The sequence below is a fragment of the Mytilus edulis genome, chromosome 10, assembly GCF_963676685.1.
Source record: "Mytilus edulis chromosome 10, xbMytEdul2.2, whole genome shotgun sequence".
NCBI lineage: Eukaryota > Metazoa > Mollusca > Bivalvia > Mytilida > Mytilidae > Mytilus > Mytilus edulis.
This window is the reverse complement of record NC_092353.1, coordinates 46,410,782-46,430,839: the sequence shown is the minus strand read 5'-3', so window position 1 is coordinate 46,430,839 and position 20,058 is coordinate 46,410,782. Positions and strand designations below refer to the sequence as shown.

Here is a 20,058-nt window from a genome sequence, read left to right as displayed (position 1 = left end):
ACAATGTGTTCTTAGAGATGAAATGACCCCATTAGAGCGCATGTACCCGTTCCAGCGCTCGGTAAATAACCTGTTACCTATTCGTTACCTATTCGCTTTTAATGCGCGGGGTATACGGTGCACCTTGAAATAAATCGTTTTTTAATTGTGTTCAGGTCTCTGGTGGTAAGAATGTGTTCATAGAGATGAAATGACCCTATTAGCGCGCATGTACCCGTTCCAGCGCTCGGTTAATACCCTGTTACCTATTCGTTACCTATTCGTTACCTATTCGCTTATAATACATTTTTTTATACGTTTCACCTGTTAGAAAAGGATTTTCAATTATGTCCAGGTCTCAGGTGGTAACAATGTGTTCTTAGAGATGAAATTACCCTATAAGCGCTCATGTACCTGTTCCAGTGCTCGGTAAATAATCTTGTTACCTATTCGTTACCTATTCGCTTTTAATGCGCGGGGTATACACTGCAACTTGAAATAAATCGTGTTTTAATTGTGTTCATGTCTGGTGGTAACAATGTGTTCTTAGAGATGAAATGACCCTATTAGAGCGCATGTACCCGTTCCAGCGCTCGGTAAATAACCTGTTACCTATTCGTTACTTATTCGCTTTTAATGCGCGGGGTAAACGGTGCACCTTGAAATAAATCGTTTTTTAATTGTGTTCAGGTCTCTGGTGGTAAGAATGTGTTCTTAGAGATGAAATTACCCTATTAGCGCGCATGTACCCGTTCCAGCGCTCGGTTAATACCCTGTTACCTATTCGTTACCTATTCGCTTATAACACATTTTTTTATACGTTGCACCTGTTAGAAAAGGATTTTCAATTATGTCCAGGTCTCAGGTGGTAACAATGTGTTCTTAGAGATGAAATTACCCTATTAGCGCTCATGTACCCGTTCCAGTGCTCGGTAAATAATCTTGTTACCTATTCGTTACCTATTCGCTTTTAATGCGCGGGGTATACGCTGCAACTTGAAATAAATCGTGTTTTAATTGTGTTCATGTCTGATGGTAACAATGTGTTCTTAGAGATGAAATGACCCTATTAGAGCGCATGTACCCGTTCCAGCGCTCGGTTAATAACCTGTTACCTATTCGTTACTTATTCGCTTTTAATGCGCGGGGTATACGGTGCACCTTGAAATAAATCGTTTTTTAATTGTGTTCAGGTCTCTGGTGGTAAGAATGTGTTCTTAGAGATGAAATTACCCTATTAGCGCGCATGTACCCGTTCCAGCGCTCGGTTAATACCCTGTTACCTATTCGTTACCTATTCGTTACCTATTCGCTTATAATACATTTTTTTATACGTTGCACCTGTTAGAAAAGGATTTTCAATTATGTCTCAGGTGGTAACAATGTGTTCTTAGAGATGAAATGACCCCATTAGAGCGCATGTACCCGTTCCAGCGCTCGGTAAATAACCTGTTACCTATTCGTTACCTATTCGCTTTTAATGCGCGGGGTATACGGTGCACCTTGAAATAAATCGTTTTTTAATTGTGTTCAGGTCTCTGGTGGTAAGAATGTGTTCTTAGAGATGAAATGACCCTATTAGCGCGCATGTACCCGTTCCAGCGCTCGGTTAATACCCTGTTACCTATTCGTTACATATTCGTTACCTATTCGCTTATAAGACATTTTTTTATACGTTTCACCTGTTAGAAAAGGATTTTCAATTATGTCCAGGTCTCAGGTGGTAACAATGTGTTCTTAGAGATGAAATTACCCTATTAGCGCTCATGTACCCGTTCCAGTGCTCGGTAAATAATCTTGTTACCTATTCGTTACCTATTCGCTTTTAATGCGCGGGGTATACACTGCAACTTGAAATAAATCGTGTTTTAATTGTGTTCATGTCTGATGGTAACAATGTGTTCTTAGAGATGAAATGACCCTATTAGAGCGCATGTACCCGTTCCAGCGCTCGGTTAATAACCTGTTACCTATTCGTTACTTATTCGCTTTTAATGCGCGGGGTATACGGTGCACCTTGAAATAAATCGTTTTTTTATTGTGTTCAGGTCTCTGGTGGTAAGAATGTGTTTTTAGAGATGAAATGACCCTATTAGCGCGCATGTACCCGTTCCAGCGCTCGGTTAATACCCTGTTACCTATTCGTTACCTATTCGCTTATAATACATTTTTTATACGTTTCACCTGTTAGAAAAGGATTTTCAATTATGTCCAGGTCTCAGGTGGTAACAATGTGTTCTTAGAGATGATATAACCCTATTAGCGCTCATGTACCCGTTCCAGCGCTCCGTAAATAACCTGTTACCTATTCGTTACTTATTCGCTTTTAATGCGCGGGGTATACGGTGCACCTTGAAATAAATCGTTTTTTAATTGTGTTCAGGTCTCTGGTGGTAAGAATGTGTTCTTAGAGATGAAATGACCCTATTAGCGCGCATGTACCCGTTCCAGCGCTCGGTTAATACCCTGTTATCTATTCGTTACCTATTCGTTACCTATTCGCTTATAATACGTTTGTTGTATGTTGCACCTTTTAGAAAAGGATTTTTAATTGTCTCCATGTCTCTTGTGGTAACAATGTGTTCTTAGAGATTAAATTACCCTATTAGCGCGCATGTACCCGTTCCAGCGCTCGGTAAATACCCTGTTACCTATTCGTTACCTATTCACTTATAATACGTTTGTTGTACGTTGCACCTTTCAGAAAAGGATTTTCAATTGTGTCCGTGTCTCTGGTGGTAACAATGTGTTCTTAGAGATGAAATGACCCTATTAGCGTGCATGTACCCGTTCCAGCGCTCGATAAATACCCTGTTACCTATTCATTACCTATTCACTTATATTACGTTTGTTGTACGTTGCATCTTTTAGAAAAGGATTTTTAATTCAATTCATATCTCTGGTGGTAATAATGTGTTCTTTTAGATGAAATACCCCTATTAGCGCGTATATACTCGTTCCAGCGCTCTGTTAATACCCTGCTTCTTATTCGTTCCTTATTTGCTTTTAATGCACGAGGTATACGTGCTCGTTTAATACCCTGTTAAAAGAACACATTATTACCACCAGAGATATGAACTGAATTAAAAATCCTTTTCTAAAAGATGCAACGTACAACAAACGTAATATAAGTGAATAGGTAACGAATAGGTAACAGGGTATTTATCGAGCGCTGGAACGGGTACATGCACGCTAATAGGGTCATTTCATCTCTAAGAACACATTGTTACCACCAGAGACACGGACACAATTGAAAATCCTTTTCTGAAAGGTGCAACGTACAACAAACGTATTATAAGTGAATAGGTAACGAATAGGTAACAGGGTATTTACCGAGCGCTGGAACGGGTACATGCGCTCTAATAGGGTAATTTCATCTCTAAGAACACATTGTTACCACAAGAGACATGGAGACAATTAAAAATCCTTTTCTAAAAGGTGCAACATACATCAAACGTATTATAAGCGAATAGGTAACGAATAGGTAACGAATAGGTAACAGGGTATTAACCGAGCGCTGGAACGGGTACATGCGCGCTAATAGGGTCATTTCATCTCTAAGAACACATTGTTACCACCAGACATGAACACAATTAAAACACGATTTATTTCAAGTTGCAGCGTATACCCCGCGCATTAAAAGCGAATAGGTAACGAATAGGTAACAAGATTATTTACCGAGCACTGGAACGGGTACATGAGCGCTAATAGGGTAATTTCATCTCTAAGAACACATTGTTACCACCTGAGACCTGGACATAATTGAAAATCCTTTTCTAACAGGTGAAACGTATAAAAAAATGTATTATAAGCGAATAGGTAACGAATAGGTAACGAATAGGTAACAGGGTATTAACCGAGCGCTGGAACGGGTACATGCGCGCTAATAGGGTCATTTCATCTCTAAGAACACATTCTTACCACCAGAGACCTGAACACAATTAAAAAACGATTTATTTCAAGGTGCACCGTATACCCCGCGCATTAAAAGCGAATAAGTAACGAATAGGTAACAGGTTATTAACCGAGCGCTGGAACGGGTACATGCGCTCTAATAGGGTCATTTCATCTCTAAGAACACATTGTTACCATCAGACATGAACACAATTAAAACACGATTTATTTCAAGTTGCAGCGTATACCCCGCGCATTAAAAGCGAATAGGTAACGAATAGGTAACAAGATTATTTACCGAGCACTGGAACGGGTACATGAGCGCTAATAGGGTAATTTCATCTCTAAGAACACATTGTTACCACCTGAGACCTGGACATAATTGAAAATCCTTTTCTAACAGGTGAAACGTATAAAAAAATGTCTTATAAACGAATAGGTAACGAATATGTAACGAATAGGTAACAGGGTATTAACCGAGCGCTGGAACGGGTACATGCGCGCTAATAGGGTCATTTCATCTCTAAGAACACATTCTTACCACAAGAGACCTGAACACAATTAAAAAACGATTTATTTCAAGTGCACCGTATACCCCGCGCATTAAAAGCGAATAGGTAACGAATAGTAACAGGTTATTTACCGAGCGCTAGAACGGGTACATGCGCTCTAATGGGGTCATTTCATCTCTAAGAACACATTGTTACCACCTGAGACCTGGACATAATTGAAAATCCTTTTCTAACAGGTGCAACGTATAAAAAAATGTATTATAAGCGAATAGGTAACGAATAGGTAACAGGGTATTAACCGAGCGCTGGAACGGGTACATGCGCGCTAATAGGGTAATTTCATCTCTAAGAACACATTCTTACCACCAGAGACCTGAACACAATTAAAAAACGATTTATTTCAAGGTGCACCGTATACCCCGCGCATTAAAAGCGAATAAGTAACGAATAGGTAACAGGTTATTTACCGAGCGCTGGAACGGGTACATGCGCTCTAATAGGGTCATTTCATCTCTAAGAACACATTGTTACCACCAGACATGAACACAATTAAAACACGATTTATTTCAAGTTGCAGCGTATACCCCGCGCATTAAAAGCGAATAGGTAACGAATAGGTAACAAGATTATTTACCGAGCACTGGAACGGGTACATGAGCGCTAATAGGGTAATTTCATCTCTAAGAACACATTGTTACCACCTGAGACCTGGACATAATTGAAAATCCTTTTCTAACAGGTGAAACGTATAAAAAAAATGTATTATAAGCGAATAGGTAACGAATAGGTAACGAATAGGTAACAGGGTATTAACCGAGCGCTGGAACGGGTACATGCGCGCTAATAGGGTCATTTCATCTCTAAGAACACATTCTTACCACCAGAGACCTGAACACAATTAAAAAACGATTTATTTCAAGGTGCACGGTATACCCCGCGCATTAAAAGCGAATAGGTAACGAATAGTAACAGGTTATTTACCGAGCGCTGGAACGGGTACATGCGCTCTAATAGGGTCATTTCATCTCTAAGAACACATTGTTACCACCTGAGACCTGGACATAATTGAAAATCCTTTTCTAACAGGTGCAACGTATAAAAAAATGTATTATAAGCGAATAGGTAACGAATAGGTAACGAATAGGTAACAGGGTATTAACCGAGCGCTGGAACGGGTACATGCGCGCTAATAGGGTAATTTCATCTCTAAGAACACATTCTTACCACCAGAGACCTGAACACAATTAAAAAACGATTTATTTCAAGGTGCACCGTATACCCCGCGCATTAAAAGCGAATAAGTAACGAATAGGTAACAGGTTATTAACCGAGCGCTGGAACGGGTACATGCGCTCTAATAGGGTCATTTCATCTCTAAGAATACATTGTTACCATCAGACATGAACACAATTAAAACACGATTTATTTCAAGTTGCAGCGTATACCCCGCGCATTAAAAGCGAATAGGTAACGAATAGGTAACAAGATTATTTACCGAGCACTGGAACGGGTACATGAGCGCTAATAGGGTAATTTCATCTCTAAGAACACATTGTTACCACCTGAGACCTGGACATAATTGAAAATCCTTTTCTAACAGGTGCAACGTATAAAAAAATGTATTATAAGCGAATAGGTAACGAATAGGTAACAGGGTATTAACCGAGCGCTGGAACGGGTACATGCGCGCTAATAGGGTAATTTCATCTCTAAGAACACATTCTTACCACCAGAGACCTGAACACAATTAAAAAACGATTTATTTCAAGGTGCACCGTTTACCCCGCGCATTAAAAGCGAATAAGTAACGAATAGTTAACAGGTTATTTACCGAGCGCTGGAACGGGTACATGCGCTCTAATGGGGTCATTTCATCTCTAAGAACACATTGTTACCACCAGAGATATGAATTTAATTGAAAATCCTTTTCTAAAAGGTGCAACGTACAACAAATGTACTATAAGTGAATAGGTAACGAATAGGTAACGAATAGGTAACAGGGTAATAACCGATCGCTGGAACGAGTACATATGCGCTTATAGGGGTATTTCATCTATAAGAACACATTATTACCACCAGAGATATGAACACAATTGGAAATCCTTTTCTAAAAGGTGCAACGTACAACAAACTTTTTAAAAGCGAATTAGTAACGAATATTTAACAGGGTATTATCCGACCGCTGGAACGGATACAAATGCACTTATAGAGTTATATCACCTCTAAGAGCCCAAATCTTCCACCAGAGACAACAAAACAATTGAAAATCATGTTTTAAAAGGTGCAACGTAAGATACACGTATTATAAGCGAATTATAAGCGAGTGATGGAACGAATTAAACAAGGTAATAGCATGCTCCGAAACGATGTACACCCTGCTTACATGTTTAACTCTACCACATTATGTAAGTATGTGCCTGTCCCTAGACAAGAGCCTGAAATTAAGTAGTTATCGTTTGTTTTTGTGTTACATATTTCCGTTTATTTTTTTGTATATGAAATACGGCCGTCAGTTTTGTTGTTTGAATTGTATGAGGTTGTCATGTCTGGGCCTTTTATAGGTGACTACACGGTTTGGGCTATGCTCATTGTTGAAGGCCGTACAGTGAACTATAGTTGATAATTTCTGTGTCATTTTGGTCTAATGTGGAGTGTTGTCTCATTGGCAATCATACCACATCTTCGTTTTTACGCAAGCGCTAACACGGTGATTTCATCCCGTCGAACCAAGATCCATCTTCAAACATACGGACATAAAGCAGTTAAAAGGTAGAACGTATAAAAAACAAGTAAGGAACAAATGCGTATCGAACATGAAGTAAAAGGATCGGTTGAGCACAAACACATATAAATAGGTCATAAAAAGATCATTTTACCTCAACCAATTCAGAACTATTACCATATGTAAGACTATTAACAACTAGATTTGTAATTGCTAGCAATAACGGAAGGCACCCCTTCCCCCTATTACCAGGTAAGCAGCAGCCATTTTGACAATTCCAAAATCAAAGAGAGCATCTACAGATGTCTAGTAACATTTTTGCAAAGTTTCATTAAGTTTGAACATTTTGAATTTTTGATATTTTTGCTGTTTCCATGGTTACGGCGGCCATTTTGAAAATTCTAACTTCAAAATCCAACTCTGCCTATGCCAGTTACCATTCCTGTAAAGTTTCATCCAGTTTGCTGAAAATTCTTATTTTTGAAATTTTTGACCTTTTTGCATTGTTTCCATGGTAACAAGACCTATTTTGGAAATTCCAACTCCAATGTTGCTCATCATTACTGTGAAGTTTCATGAAGTTTTGAGCATTTTTAGAATTTTGAAAATTTTGGTGTAGTTTCCATGGCAACATAGTAGTTCCAATGATCGCCAAAATCATCCAACACCTGTATATAGTGGGCACCTACATTGTTTTAAAATATGATGATTCTGAGTTGAAGCATATCCAAACAGTTTACCAAAAACCAAAAACTGATTTTTTTCACAATTGTGCCGTTTCCATGGTAACGGCAGCCATATTAAACTATTCCATGCCATAATTAAAAAGGGGGAAGGATATTAAAAATCAAATAAGTAACGAAAAGGTAACGAATAGGGAATAGGGAATAGGTAACGAATAGGGAATAGGGAATAGGTAACGAATAGGCAACGAATAGGGAATAGGGAATAGGTAACGAATAGGGAATAGGGAATAGGTAACGAATAGGCAACGAATAGGGAATAGGGAATAGGTAACGAATAGGTAACGAATAGGGAATAGGGAATAGGTAACGAATAGGCAACGAATAGGGAATAGGGAATAGGTAACCAACTTGACGCCCATTGTATATCCGTAAGTCTAAAAAACAACTATTGAAAGCTGGCTAAACTAAGACATACTCCAGGTAGGCCATTGTACCAGAAGAAGAGGTAGTCAAACCCTTATAAATGGCTTATAGCACTTATGTCCTGGATCTACACGAGTTTATCAGCAACGAAATAAAAGGGGCATGAGTTTCGCCGGTATATCACGAAGTAAAAATAAACCTCATTATTGCCAGCTCTTCAAACTAAGAGATTCTCCACGTTGGCCATTATACCAGAGGTAGGTAGGCAGTGCCTCTTAAATGGTCCATGGGCCATGGCACTTATGTCCTCGACCCGTACGAGTTGGTCAGAAGAGGGTAAGGGAAATACTCTAATATATCACACAGTCCACCAAAAATAGTGACTGCTGCCAAAACTAAGACATTTTTAGGTGCGCCCTTATACTAGATGTTGGAGTAGTCATTCTCTTAAAAATGGCTCATAGCACTTATGCTATAGACCCGAACGAGTTTGTCAACAATGAGTTAAAAGGGGGATGAATTAGCCCGGTATATAACGAAGTTGAAATAAACTGTTGCCCGCTGGCTTAACTAAGAAATTATCCGCGCGGGCCATAATATGAGAGGTAGAGGAAGGGATTGCCTCTATAAAATGACCATGAGCACGTATGACCTAGACCCGTACGAGTTAGTCAGCAAAGTGTAAGGTTGGTACCCTAGTATATAATAAAGTCGAACTAAACTATTGCTGGATGGCTAGGAGATTCTCCGCGTGGGCCATGATACCAGAGGTAGAGGTTGTCATTGCCTCTAAAATGGCCTAAATCACTTATTCCCTAGAGAAATACGCGGTATCATCAAAGGGTTTAAAAGGGAGTTGGAACCTCTGTTTACAAAGAAGTCGAAATAAATTATTGCCGGCTTGCTTAAGTACGAGATTCTCCAAGTTGGCCATTAATCCTAGGTTAAATGTGTGCATTGCCTTTTAAATGGCTGATAAAACTAACGCCCTAGACCTGTACGAGTTTGTCAGCAAAAGGTTAAAGGGGGGATGCGATGCCTCTTTTTACAACGAAAATATAAATTAAGCCGACTGGCCTAACTAAGAGATTCTATACGCGGGGTATTATATCAGAGGATGAGGTAGGCATTACCTCTAACATAGCCATAACACGTATGTCCCAGACCCGTGTAAGTTAATCAGCAAAGGGTAAGGGGGGTACCTAAGTATATCACAAAGTCGAAATAAACTATTGCTGGCTGGCTAAACGAAGAGATTCTCCACATGGGCCATGATACCAGAGGTAGAAGTGGCCATAGCCTCAAAAATGGCCACTTATGCCGTAGACCCGTACCAGTGCTTCAGCAAAGTGTTAAAAGGGGGAGGTGGTATCTATGTTTACAACGAAGTCGAAATGAATTATTGCCGGCTGGCCAAACAAAGAAATTCTCAACATAGGCCATTATAACAAAGGTAGTGGTGGACATTGCATCTAAAATGGCCCATACTTCTTATTCCATTGATCTGTACGAGTTTGTCAGCAAAGGTAAGGAGGGTACCCTGGTATATAACAAAGTCGAAATAAACTATTGCCGGATGGCCAAAAATAAAAGATGATCCACGTTTATCATGATACCAGAGGTAGAGGTGGGCCTTGCCTTTAAAATGGTTTATAGCATTTATGCCAGCAAAAGGAAAGGAGGGTATTCTAGTATATCGCAAAGTCGTTATGAAATATTGCCGGCTGTTCAAACTACGAGATTCACCACATGGGCCATGCTACCAGAGGTATAGGTGGTCATTGCCTTTAAAATAGCCTATAGCACTTATATGGCATATACCCGTACGAGTTTGTCAGTAAAGAGCTAAAATGAGGAGGTGGTACCTCTGTTCACATTAAAGTCAAAATAACTGTAGCCGGTAGGCCAAACTCCGGGATTCTCTACGTGGATCATTATACCAGAGATAGAGGTTTATTTCGACTTCGTTGTAAACAAAGGTAACACCTTTTATTTTTAACCCCTTGCAGGAAAAATCGTACAGGTCTTTGGAATTAGTGTTATATGCCATTTTAAAGGCAATTACCATATCTATCTCTGGTAAAATGGCCTATGTGGAGAACCTCTTAGTTTGGCCAGCCGGCAATACTTTATTTCGACTTTGTTGTAAACAGAGGTACCATCTCCCCCTTTTGATTCATTATTGTCAAACTCGTACGGGTCTAGGGCATAAGTGCTATAAGAAATTTGTATGGCAATGCCCTCCTCTATCTCTGGTAAAATGGCCTACGTGGAGAATCTTTTAGTTTGGCCAGCCGGCAATTATTAAAGTGTATTTCGACTTCGTTGCAAACAGAGGTACCACCTTACCCTTTTAATTCATTGCTGTCAAACTCGTACGGGTCTTGGGCCTAAGTGATCTGTGCCTTTTTTAAGGCAATGCCTACTTCTACCTCTGGCATCATACTCCACGTGGAGAATCTCTTGGCCAGCCGGCAATTGTTTATTTCGACTTTTTTATATACCAAGGTACTTCCCTAACCCTTTGCTGACTTACTCGCTGGCTTATCCCTTATTGTAAGTAAGTAAGTTCAATAAATATAAGACTATATGCCAGGTCTTTCTGACAACCAATTACAAACAAATTGGGGTTTATCTAATGAGGCTTTTCCCAGGATGCAATTGCTCGTAGACTGTATACAGTTGACCAAATAATCCACAAATTCCGCAAAAGGATCTTTTAATTATAGGCCATGTCCATTTAGACATTAAGCAACAAAAGCCCAGCATGACCGATGCATTTGTCTTTAACATCTCCGATATTGATTCCGCGTGGCCTTCCATTTGACATGAGTGTCCATTGGTGTTCATTGTTAAACCTTTGGAGCTATATCAGTTTGTGTGGAAATTAAGAGCACGATGACCTTCCCTTGGTGATAACAACATGACCAACAACCATATCGTGTGTTACTAAAAGCCGTCAGCGATAGTCACACCGACAATTTGCTACCTTCGTGGACAAAAGCCTGGCTTTTCGCTGGATCCTAATTAACATCTAGTGTTGTCACTACCATTTGCTGTAGAGATTTAGTTGCACAACATAACAGAAACATTCTTTGTAAATACTCTATGTTGATATTTTGACATTTGGATGGTTCATATACCAATTGTAGCCGAAAAATGATAATGAAACATTTCTGTTTAATATCGATCTATTGTTGGAATTGTAAATTTTCATATTTAATTTTTGTTTGTTTAAAGATGACCATTTTAAATAAAGATTTTAATTTTTTAAAAAGCAAGTGTTAGACTTGTGCTTTTATTGCCACTTAGTTCATATAACCTGTCATTTTAGTCGAGCCTGTAACTTTTGTTGCAGAAAGCTCGACATATGAATAGTGATCCGGCGGCGGCGGCGTAAGTTAGCTTCTGAAAAGCTTAATATTTTAGAAGGTGGAAGAATTGGATGCTTCATACTCTGTATATAGATGCCTCATGTTACGAAGTTTCTGTCAGTCACATGTCCAATGTCCTTGACCTCATTTTCATGGTTCAGTGATCACTTGAAAAAAAAGTTCAGAATTTTTGTAATGTTGAATTCTCTCTTATTATAAGTAATAGGATAACTATATTTGGTATGTGCGTACCTTGCAAGGTACTCATGCCCGTCAGACAGTTTTCACTTGACCTCGACTTCATTTCGTGGATCAGTGAACAAAGGTTAGAATAAGTTTTGGTTAAGTCCACATCTCAGATACTATAAGCAACAGGGCTAGTATATTCGGTGTATGGAAGGACTGTAAGGTGTACATGTCCAACTGGCAGGTGTCATCTGACCTTGACCTCATTTTCACGGTTCAGTGGTTATAGTTAAATTTTTCTGTCTTGGTCTGTTTTTCTCATACTTTATGCAATGAGTCTACAATATTTGTTGTATGGAATGATTGTAAGGTGTACATGTCTAGCGGGAAGATATCATCTGACCTTGACCTCATTTTCATGGTTCAGTGGTCAAAGTTCAGTTTTTGAGTTTTGGTCTTTTTATCTAATATTATATGCCAACGGTCACTATATTTGGTGCATGAAAATATCTTATGATCTATATATAAGTCTCCCAGGTTTTATTTGACCATGACCTCAATTTCACGGTTCATTGCACAGTGTTAAGTTTTTGTGTTTTGGTCTGTTTTTCTTAAACTATAAGTAATAGGTCAAGTATATTTGTTGTATCGAAGAATTGTTAGCTGTTCATGTCTGCCTGGTATGGTTCGTCTGACCTTTACCTCATTTTCATAATTCATTTGGTCTTTGTTTAGCTATCTTGGTTAATGTTAAGTTTATGTGGCAGTTGTAATAAATCTTTATACTTAGGGCTATCAACATAATATTAATGATGAGTAAAGTAGGCGAGACATTTCAGTGTGTGCACTCTTGTTTAAATGTGCTTATTTGTCCGAGTCCTGGACTGCATTCCAGTGGCTTTCATTCGTTTACTTTTGTGTAAATTTTATACAGATCAGTATTTTTTCAAAATTAATGTTTTACCAATATTTTAGCTGCATGTAACATCTTGAACACTCAGAACAGCAAAACAAAATTTAGATTTCAGAAATAAATAGCCTTTAGTCATCGACGAATAGCCGATGATTTCAAGAGTTGTTTCCGTTAAAGGATGATTCCTTTTTTTTTGTGCAATACTTGCTCTTTCGGAGGCTCGAGGGTAATTTCAGCAAAAATTTTATCATTTTTGTTTTCATTACAAATTTTATTTATTACACTATTAGTTTTAACTTTATGAATTGGCTCAAAAATCAACCCAAAAAATCGAATGATTTTGGCCTCAGATTTATTTTTCAAATGTTTATATCACTGTAAAAGCTCCAAATTGTCTCCCTTTAGTGCAATTATGACATTTTGTTTTGGCATTAGAATTAAAATGTCTTTTTCAACTCATCGGTGACCTAAAGATATTTTTCAAATATGCTTTACGTAAACTAAACAGTTGTAAAATTAAATCGATTTCTGTAATTTAGTTCTTTTTTTATTTCGATATATTTATCTCTCTATTTCTCCTATTAGTTCAACTTAAAAAAAAGTACCTTAACAAAAATGGTTGCTTCTTTCGAGGGCAGATTGTGAGCTTAAGTGAACGATAAGCCCATGTTTTTATTTGATTTTTCTATTTAGTATATACAATACAATACAATATTTTATTAACGTCTCACCTTTTACAAAGCAATACATAACACATTGATTAAAACAAATTACACATATGTAAAAGCCATTCATATAGAATTATGAGAGACGATTATTTACACATTCCAAACAAATTTCACACCGCTTAAAACATTAAATATATATATACTAAAAAAAAATATTTAAAAATTAAAAAAAAAAAAAAAAATTAAAAAAAAATAAAAATTAAAAAAAAAATAAAATAAAAAACCAAGCAAATGCAAAACTATCTACATGTATATAAAAATCTACGTCTCCTATCTAAAATGTCTCTGCAGGTTTTGGCACACAAACGTATATTGTTAACACCACCTAGAATCACAGATAGCTTATCTTGACTAGAAAAATTATCAAAACCATCAATATTTAAAGTATTAAAACAACTGTCCCTAATATCATCATACAGTGGGCAAAATAAAAGTACATGTTCTTCGTTTTCAATGGAATCAGGACAGCAAAAGCAAGTTCGTTCTAGCAATCTTAAGTTCTCGTATCTCCCGGTCTCGACGCGGATTGGCGCTACTCCACACCTAAACTTAGCGTAAGCACTTCTGTACGATGTTGGCATGTTCACTTTAAGGTATGACTCAGTCTCAAAAGTGTTTTTGAACTGTCTGTAGATTCGTAACTTGTTTTGTCCGTTTCCTCTAACAGCGGCAATTCTGTTTAAATCTTCCTGCCATTTGGAAATATGTTCATTTAAAACAGAATGACAAATAGTGTCTTTTATTTCGCAAAATTGTACGTTTTCATCATGTATATTATAACGCTCTAAAATTCCACACGTTTTAAATTTGTCTCTTATTTTAAAGTTCCAGTTTTTGGCGTTTGAAAAGGCTTGACTGTCAGCCCATACAAAGACCCTTTTATTCAATCGTCCACTATCAAAATTTCGAAGTCTATTCCACTGATTAAGCACAGATTTCCATTGTTTTACTATAACCGGAGTCCAACCAATATCCCCATGTACGGCTGTATTGGGCGTATATCGTCCTACACACATAAAGAAACGAGCTGCTCGATTTTGTACGGCAGCAATACATGGGAAATGTTTTGTACCCCAGATTGAAACACCATAGTTAATAACACTCCAAACCATTGTATCATATAGTTTTGTGTAACAGTTATACGGGAGTCCACCGAATGTTTTAAACTTTGCTATTACTAAACCAAGTGCTCTACTCGCAGATTTCGCAACATTACTGGCCATGCGGTTGTAATCTAAATGTTCCGTAAAAACTAATCCAAGATAGGTATATATTTCTACTGTTGAAATTGAAAGGTCGCCACATTTAAAACAAAGCTCAGTTCTTTCAATGGATAACGGCCTGAAATGTATAACTTTAGACTTTTCAGCGTTTACAATCATATGATTATTAGCACACCAAGAAGAAAGAATGTTTAAGAGTAATTGAAGGTCCTCAGGGTATATGATAAAAGTTCATCTATAGAAAAACAAGCAAAATCCTACATGTATATTTAAAAAATAATGGATTAATACCCTCCAGTCCCCTTAACGACAAAAAAATAAATAGAACATTACGTTTAAGTATCACCTACAGTATTTTACAACCTCCATTGGTGATACATTATATGTACTTCTGCTGTTGTTTTATATAAGTTATTGTCCTGAATAAACATCTTTATGCGTTTTTGCGTTTTTGCGTTTCAGTTTTTATTGTGAAATTTCTTCAATCAGCCAAGACAAACTTTAAATTTCGCCTTAACGATGTTTTCGCGAGAAATCCATGTATTATTCTCGAATTACTACATTTAATCATTGTCTAGTGCCCTAAAATGAGATTTTCCGAGACGCTGGGTTTGAAATGGGATACCCTATTTAATTTAAACAATATTTGCAATTTTTTCAAAAAGATGCAGATGGGAATTTTCGTTCCTTATGAAAGTGTTCGCAAGGAGTTAAATTATAAACTCCTTATAGGATTATCAAAAAGCAACTATTAAGGACCCCCTTGGAATAAAGATCTTCCAAGACAACGTGTTCGAGAGTTTGAGTTTAATACATGACTTTTTAAAACTTAATGGACGGAGCAGGATTATCTTACTCTTCCAGTTAACCATACATCATCACAGTTGCATTGGTTCTTGTTGCTCAGATTTTAAATTTCAATGATTTCGTCCGAGACCACAATTGTCGTCCCTTGATTTTCGTTATTAGTCCCTAGTGAAAACAGTGGGTTACTTGCCAATAATTTTTATACCCCTTCCAAATTTATTTCTCCTTGTTTAATGCCTCACATTGTAAGTAGGGGGGGGGGTGAAATTACACTGTAAAAAAATTTGGGTCCAGAATTTTACAGGAAAGTAGTGATTTGGTCCAGCTGAAAAAGGTTAAAAATTAGCACTTCGGAAGCTGTCAAAAGATTTCAAGACACCCTTAACACAAAATTGTCCATATTTTGAGTTAGACGCGATGAAGTTTTCTATAATTTTGATATAATTTGTCCCAAAATTAGTACAACACACTGTAAAAGTTTCATTGAGAAAGCGCAGGTGGGATTTTTTAAATTTTCATTTATGTTCTAAAAGAAATGCACTACGAATTAATTGCGTTCTCGGACCATTTGTTTTGTGGACTGTTGTGTATCTTGTTGTTTTTCATTCAGCTGCGACTTTGTTGGTTTGTTTCAACCCTTTTTAGTGTGATTATCCTTTGGTACACTTTGCCCCTCTCTTATATATGATATCGCAATAATTATATATATGTAAGCGTTCATATACATTTATATGGATACAATATTGAATTAAAATAGATATAATAATTAGATGAGTGAAAAAAAGAAAATGAAGTAATAATTGTACGTGTGAGGAGTTGGCATTCTTATAAAAAAGAAGATGTGGTATTATTGCAAATGAGACAACTATCCACAAAAGACCAAAATGACACAGACATTAACAGCATTAGGTCACCGTACGGCCTTCAACAATAAGGAAAGCCCATACAGCATAGTCAGCTATAAAAGGCCCCGATAAGACAATGTAAAACAATTCAAACGAGAAAACTAACGGCCTTATTTATGTCAAAAAAATAAATGAAAAAACAAATATGTAACACATAAACAAACGACAACCACTGAATATACAGGCTCCTGACTTGGTACAGGCACATACATAAATAATGTGGCGAGGTTAAAGTCTTTTACACTAGAAATATTTTAGATCTTGTTATATAGACTAATTCTTATTCATTCTGGTCGTAAGTTAGTCTGTCATCCTCAAACGTGTGAGCAATGGTGTACGTACACCAATTTGTAGAATACATGGGATATTCAAAGACTTAAACGAACGTTAAGTCTCAGAGGCATGACTTTTTATTAGTTGTTAGTGGCTTTGAAATAGCTGTCAGATAACTGCGAGTACTCTCAGATCTGTTCATTGTGACTTTTTGTGTCGGGATGTATAAGTACCCGGCCACGTCCACTTGTATTTGTGTCTATCTGATGAGTTAAGCCTTTTTCAACTGATTTATATAGTTCGTTCTTATGTTGTACTGTTATACCACTGTCCCAGGTTAGGGGGAGGGGGGGGATCCCGCTAATATGTTTAAATCCGGCACATTATTTAAATCTGTGCCTGTCCCAAGTCAGGAGCCTGTAATTCAGTGGTTGTCGTTTGTTTAAGTGTTACATATTTGTTTTTCGTTCATTTTTTTACTTAAATAAGGCCGTTAGTTTTCTCGTTTGAATTGTTTTACATTGTCTTATCGGGGCCTTTATAGCTGACTATGCGGTATGGGCTTTGCTCATTGTTGAAGGTCGTACGGTGACCTATAGTTGTTAATGTTTGTGTCATTTTGGTCTTTTGTGGATAGTTGTCTCATTGGCAATCATACCACATCTTCTTTTTTATATGCTCGAAACTTTAGAATAGTTTAGAAATTTATCAAATCAGTCAAATAATCCTTGAGTGATGGTTTCGTTATTGAAATTCTAAATTGATGTTTAACCGCGCTAAATATTATATATGATAATCATACGAATAAGTCAGGAACGGAGTTTCAATCTGTAATTCAATAGTTGTTGTTTGTTTCTGTATTTGTTTGTCGTATAGTGTATTGTAAATCAATGGTTTTCTCGTTTGAATAGTTTTATCATTATGTTAAATGGTGTCGGCGTTTGCTACATGTGGAAGTGCACACATTTACGACATGTTATTGCTTAAACGCACAGTTTCTTCTTCCCGCTAATAATATATAGTCACCATTTGCACTTATATGCGAATGGCCGATTGACAGTCGCTCCAAAATATTTTGCAACATTTCAGTTAAAAAAAAACTTTTTTAAGTCTGGTAATATTTTCGTCATATTTCCAACAACTTTATTTTTCTTAAACATTACAAATATTACAAATATAACAAACAAACAAACTTCATTTTTGGAACACTATCACAAAGTTTACGTAATACATGTGTAGCTATTTATTTAGATAAACTGTATTAATCCATACATTTCGGAATTATTTAGCAACTATATCCAAATGACGAGGAAGTTCGAGGTTATTCAAGTAATAAGATTAAGGAAACTTTGGTTAACACAACAGCATTTTCAACAAAGTAGTTTATTTTTGTTTGACAAACTCGAAAAGAGGGGGAAAAGTAATAAAATGGTTACTTAAGCATTTACTTAATTTCTATCACGAAATAAATGCGTTTAATATTTTAGATACAGATACAATATAGTGCATTCGTAAATGTAAAACACTTTTTAATGGAAAATTTAAAAGAGATACATCAACAGTGTTTATTTAAGAATTGCTCAAGTCTGTAGGGCTTATTCCCGATTGTCCCACTTTTTTTTAAATTAAGAGCTCATATTGTCCCCCATCGGATACTTTTTGGAAACTAAATACCCTAAGGATGATTTTGGCCATGTTTGCTTTAATTTTGCCTGTAGTTTCAGAAGAGAAGATTTTTGTAAAAATTAATGACGACGACGAATAATGAGAAAATGAGAAAAGCTCACTTAGTCCTATGGTCCAGGTGAGCTAAAAAGCAAAACGGACAAAAAGCAACGGACAAAAAGCAAAAGTGTCGGACAAAAAGAAAAATTATCGGACAAAAAGCAAAACGGACAAAAAGCAAAATTATCGGACAAAAAGCAAAACAGACAAAAAGCAACGGACAAAAAGCAAAAGTATCGGACAAAAAGCAAAATAATCGGACAAAAAGCAAAAGCGGACAAAAAGCAAATCGCGGACAAAAAGCACCGTATCAGACGCATCAGTGTGGTAGGTTCATTCCGTAAAATACATTATTTTGTCCTCTCAAGAAAGTAACATGTGATGCTTTTACTTATTTTCATCGTTTTTCTTTGCTTCGAAACCGTCATCCCATGTCAAACGTAGCCAACACCTGCATGTTGTGTTCTACTCGGTGTTCACTAGTAACCATTTATTGAAATTATATTTACTATAGTATTACTGTAATCTATTACATGCCCAGCAATTTTCTATCAGATGATCGGATTTCAAAAAGGTATCTGAATTTTGGCATCATAATGAAAGATATCTCACAGTGTCTGTAGTACAATAGAAAGTTTAAACAAATACCTTTTAAAATTATAAAATTATTTCTTTCAACTTCTTCTTTCAACTCTTTCAATTTCTGTGTAGGCTTGAAATGCTCGACTATCTTTGAAAAGTTTATATTGGTAGAAGCTACAATATTGAAAACATACAAAGTAGAGATTTTTTCAAAAATGTGTATGCAAATTCATCATAGATACCAGGATTAAATGTTGTATTTACGCCACATGCGCTTTTCGTCTATACCCGATTAATCAGTGACGCTGGAATCCTAAAAAAATTAAAAGGCCAAATAAAGCACCAAATTGAAGAGCATTGAGGACCAAAGGTAATAAAAGTTTTGACAAATACAACTACGGTAATCTATTCCTGAGGTAGAAAAGCCCTAGTAATTCAAAAATAGTACACTAGTTAGTTTTTATATGTAGTAAATTAATTTGTAGAACAAATTCAGCATCGCATTTTTTTTTTTAGTTTTTTAGGAAATTTTCCATTTTTGAGAATACATCAACCTTATTTTACTTGTTACCATCTTCTGTATTAGGTATGCTTTTAGTACCTTGCTTTGTACGACAGGAAATTCCCTTTGCATGGAACTGTTGCAAACATTTTGAGGCATCTGCATTCCCAATGAGTTCAAGCCACTCCTGGAGGGGTTGAGTATCACGACAGCTGATTATGCCATTCTTTTCCAGTAGGTCAAAAACTTGGAATCCTGATTCCGCTTTTTCAAGATCAGTTCTTTTCAAATTTTTCGTCTTAACTAGATATTTAAGTGCTTTTAGATCGCCTACAAAAAAAGAGTTGATATTAAAAATTCAAAAGAAGACATGAGAGTATACAAATTTACAAGTATGTACACAAAAGCATCAGTGAAATGAAAATTTATTAAATAAAATCAGATGTCGTTATAACATGCACAACGCTATATTGAATTTCAATATCTTTAAAAGAAAGTACACTGATAGCATATAACAAGTTGCTTTCTTTAAAAAAAAAAGAAATGCAATCGTAAACCCAAATGCTTGTTAGGCATTATATATTAGATAATTGTTTAATAAAGATGTATTGTTTTATAAATATA

At 36.6% G+C, this 20,058-nt stretch overlaps 1 protein-coding gene across 1 annotated transcript in view; it reads right to left on the bottom strand.

Moving 5' to 3' along the window:
- LOC139491309 (uncharacterized) overlaps window positions 1–20,058 on the bottom strand; it is a 47,188-nt gene that overhangs the window by 16,714 nt on the left and 10,416 nt on the right. The window contains exons 4-5 of the mRNA XM_071278927.1: window positions 19,534–19,764; window positions 18,999–19,106 (exon numbers count right to left, since the gene is read on the bottom strand). Of these exons, the coding sequence (XP_071135028.1) occupies window positions 18,999–19,106; window positions 19,534–19,764 (339 nt within the window). The remainder of the gene's footprint in view (window positions 1–18,998; window positions 19,107–19,533; window positions 19,765–20,058) is intronic.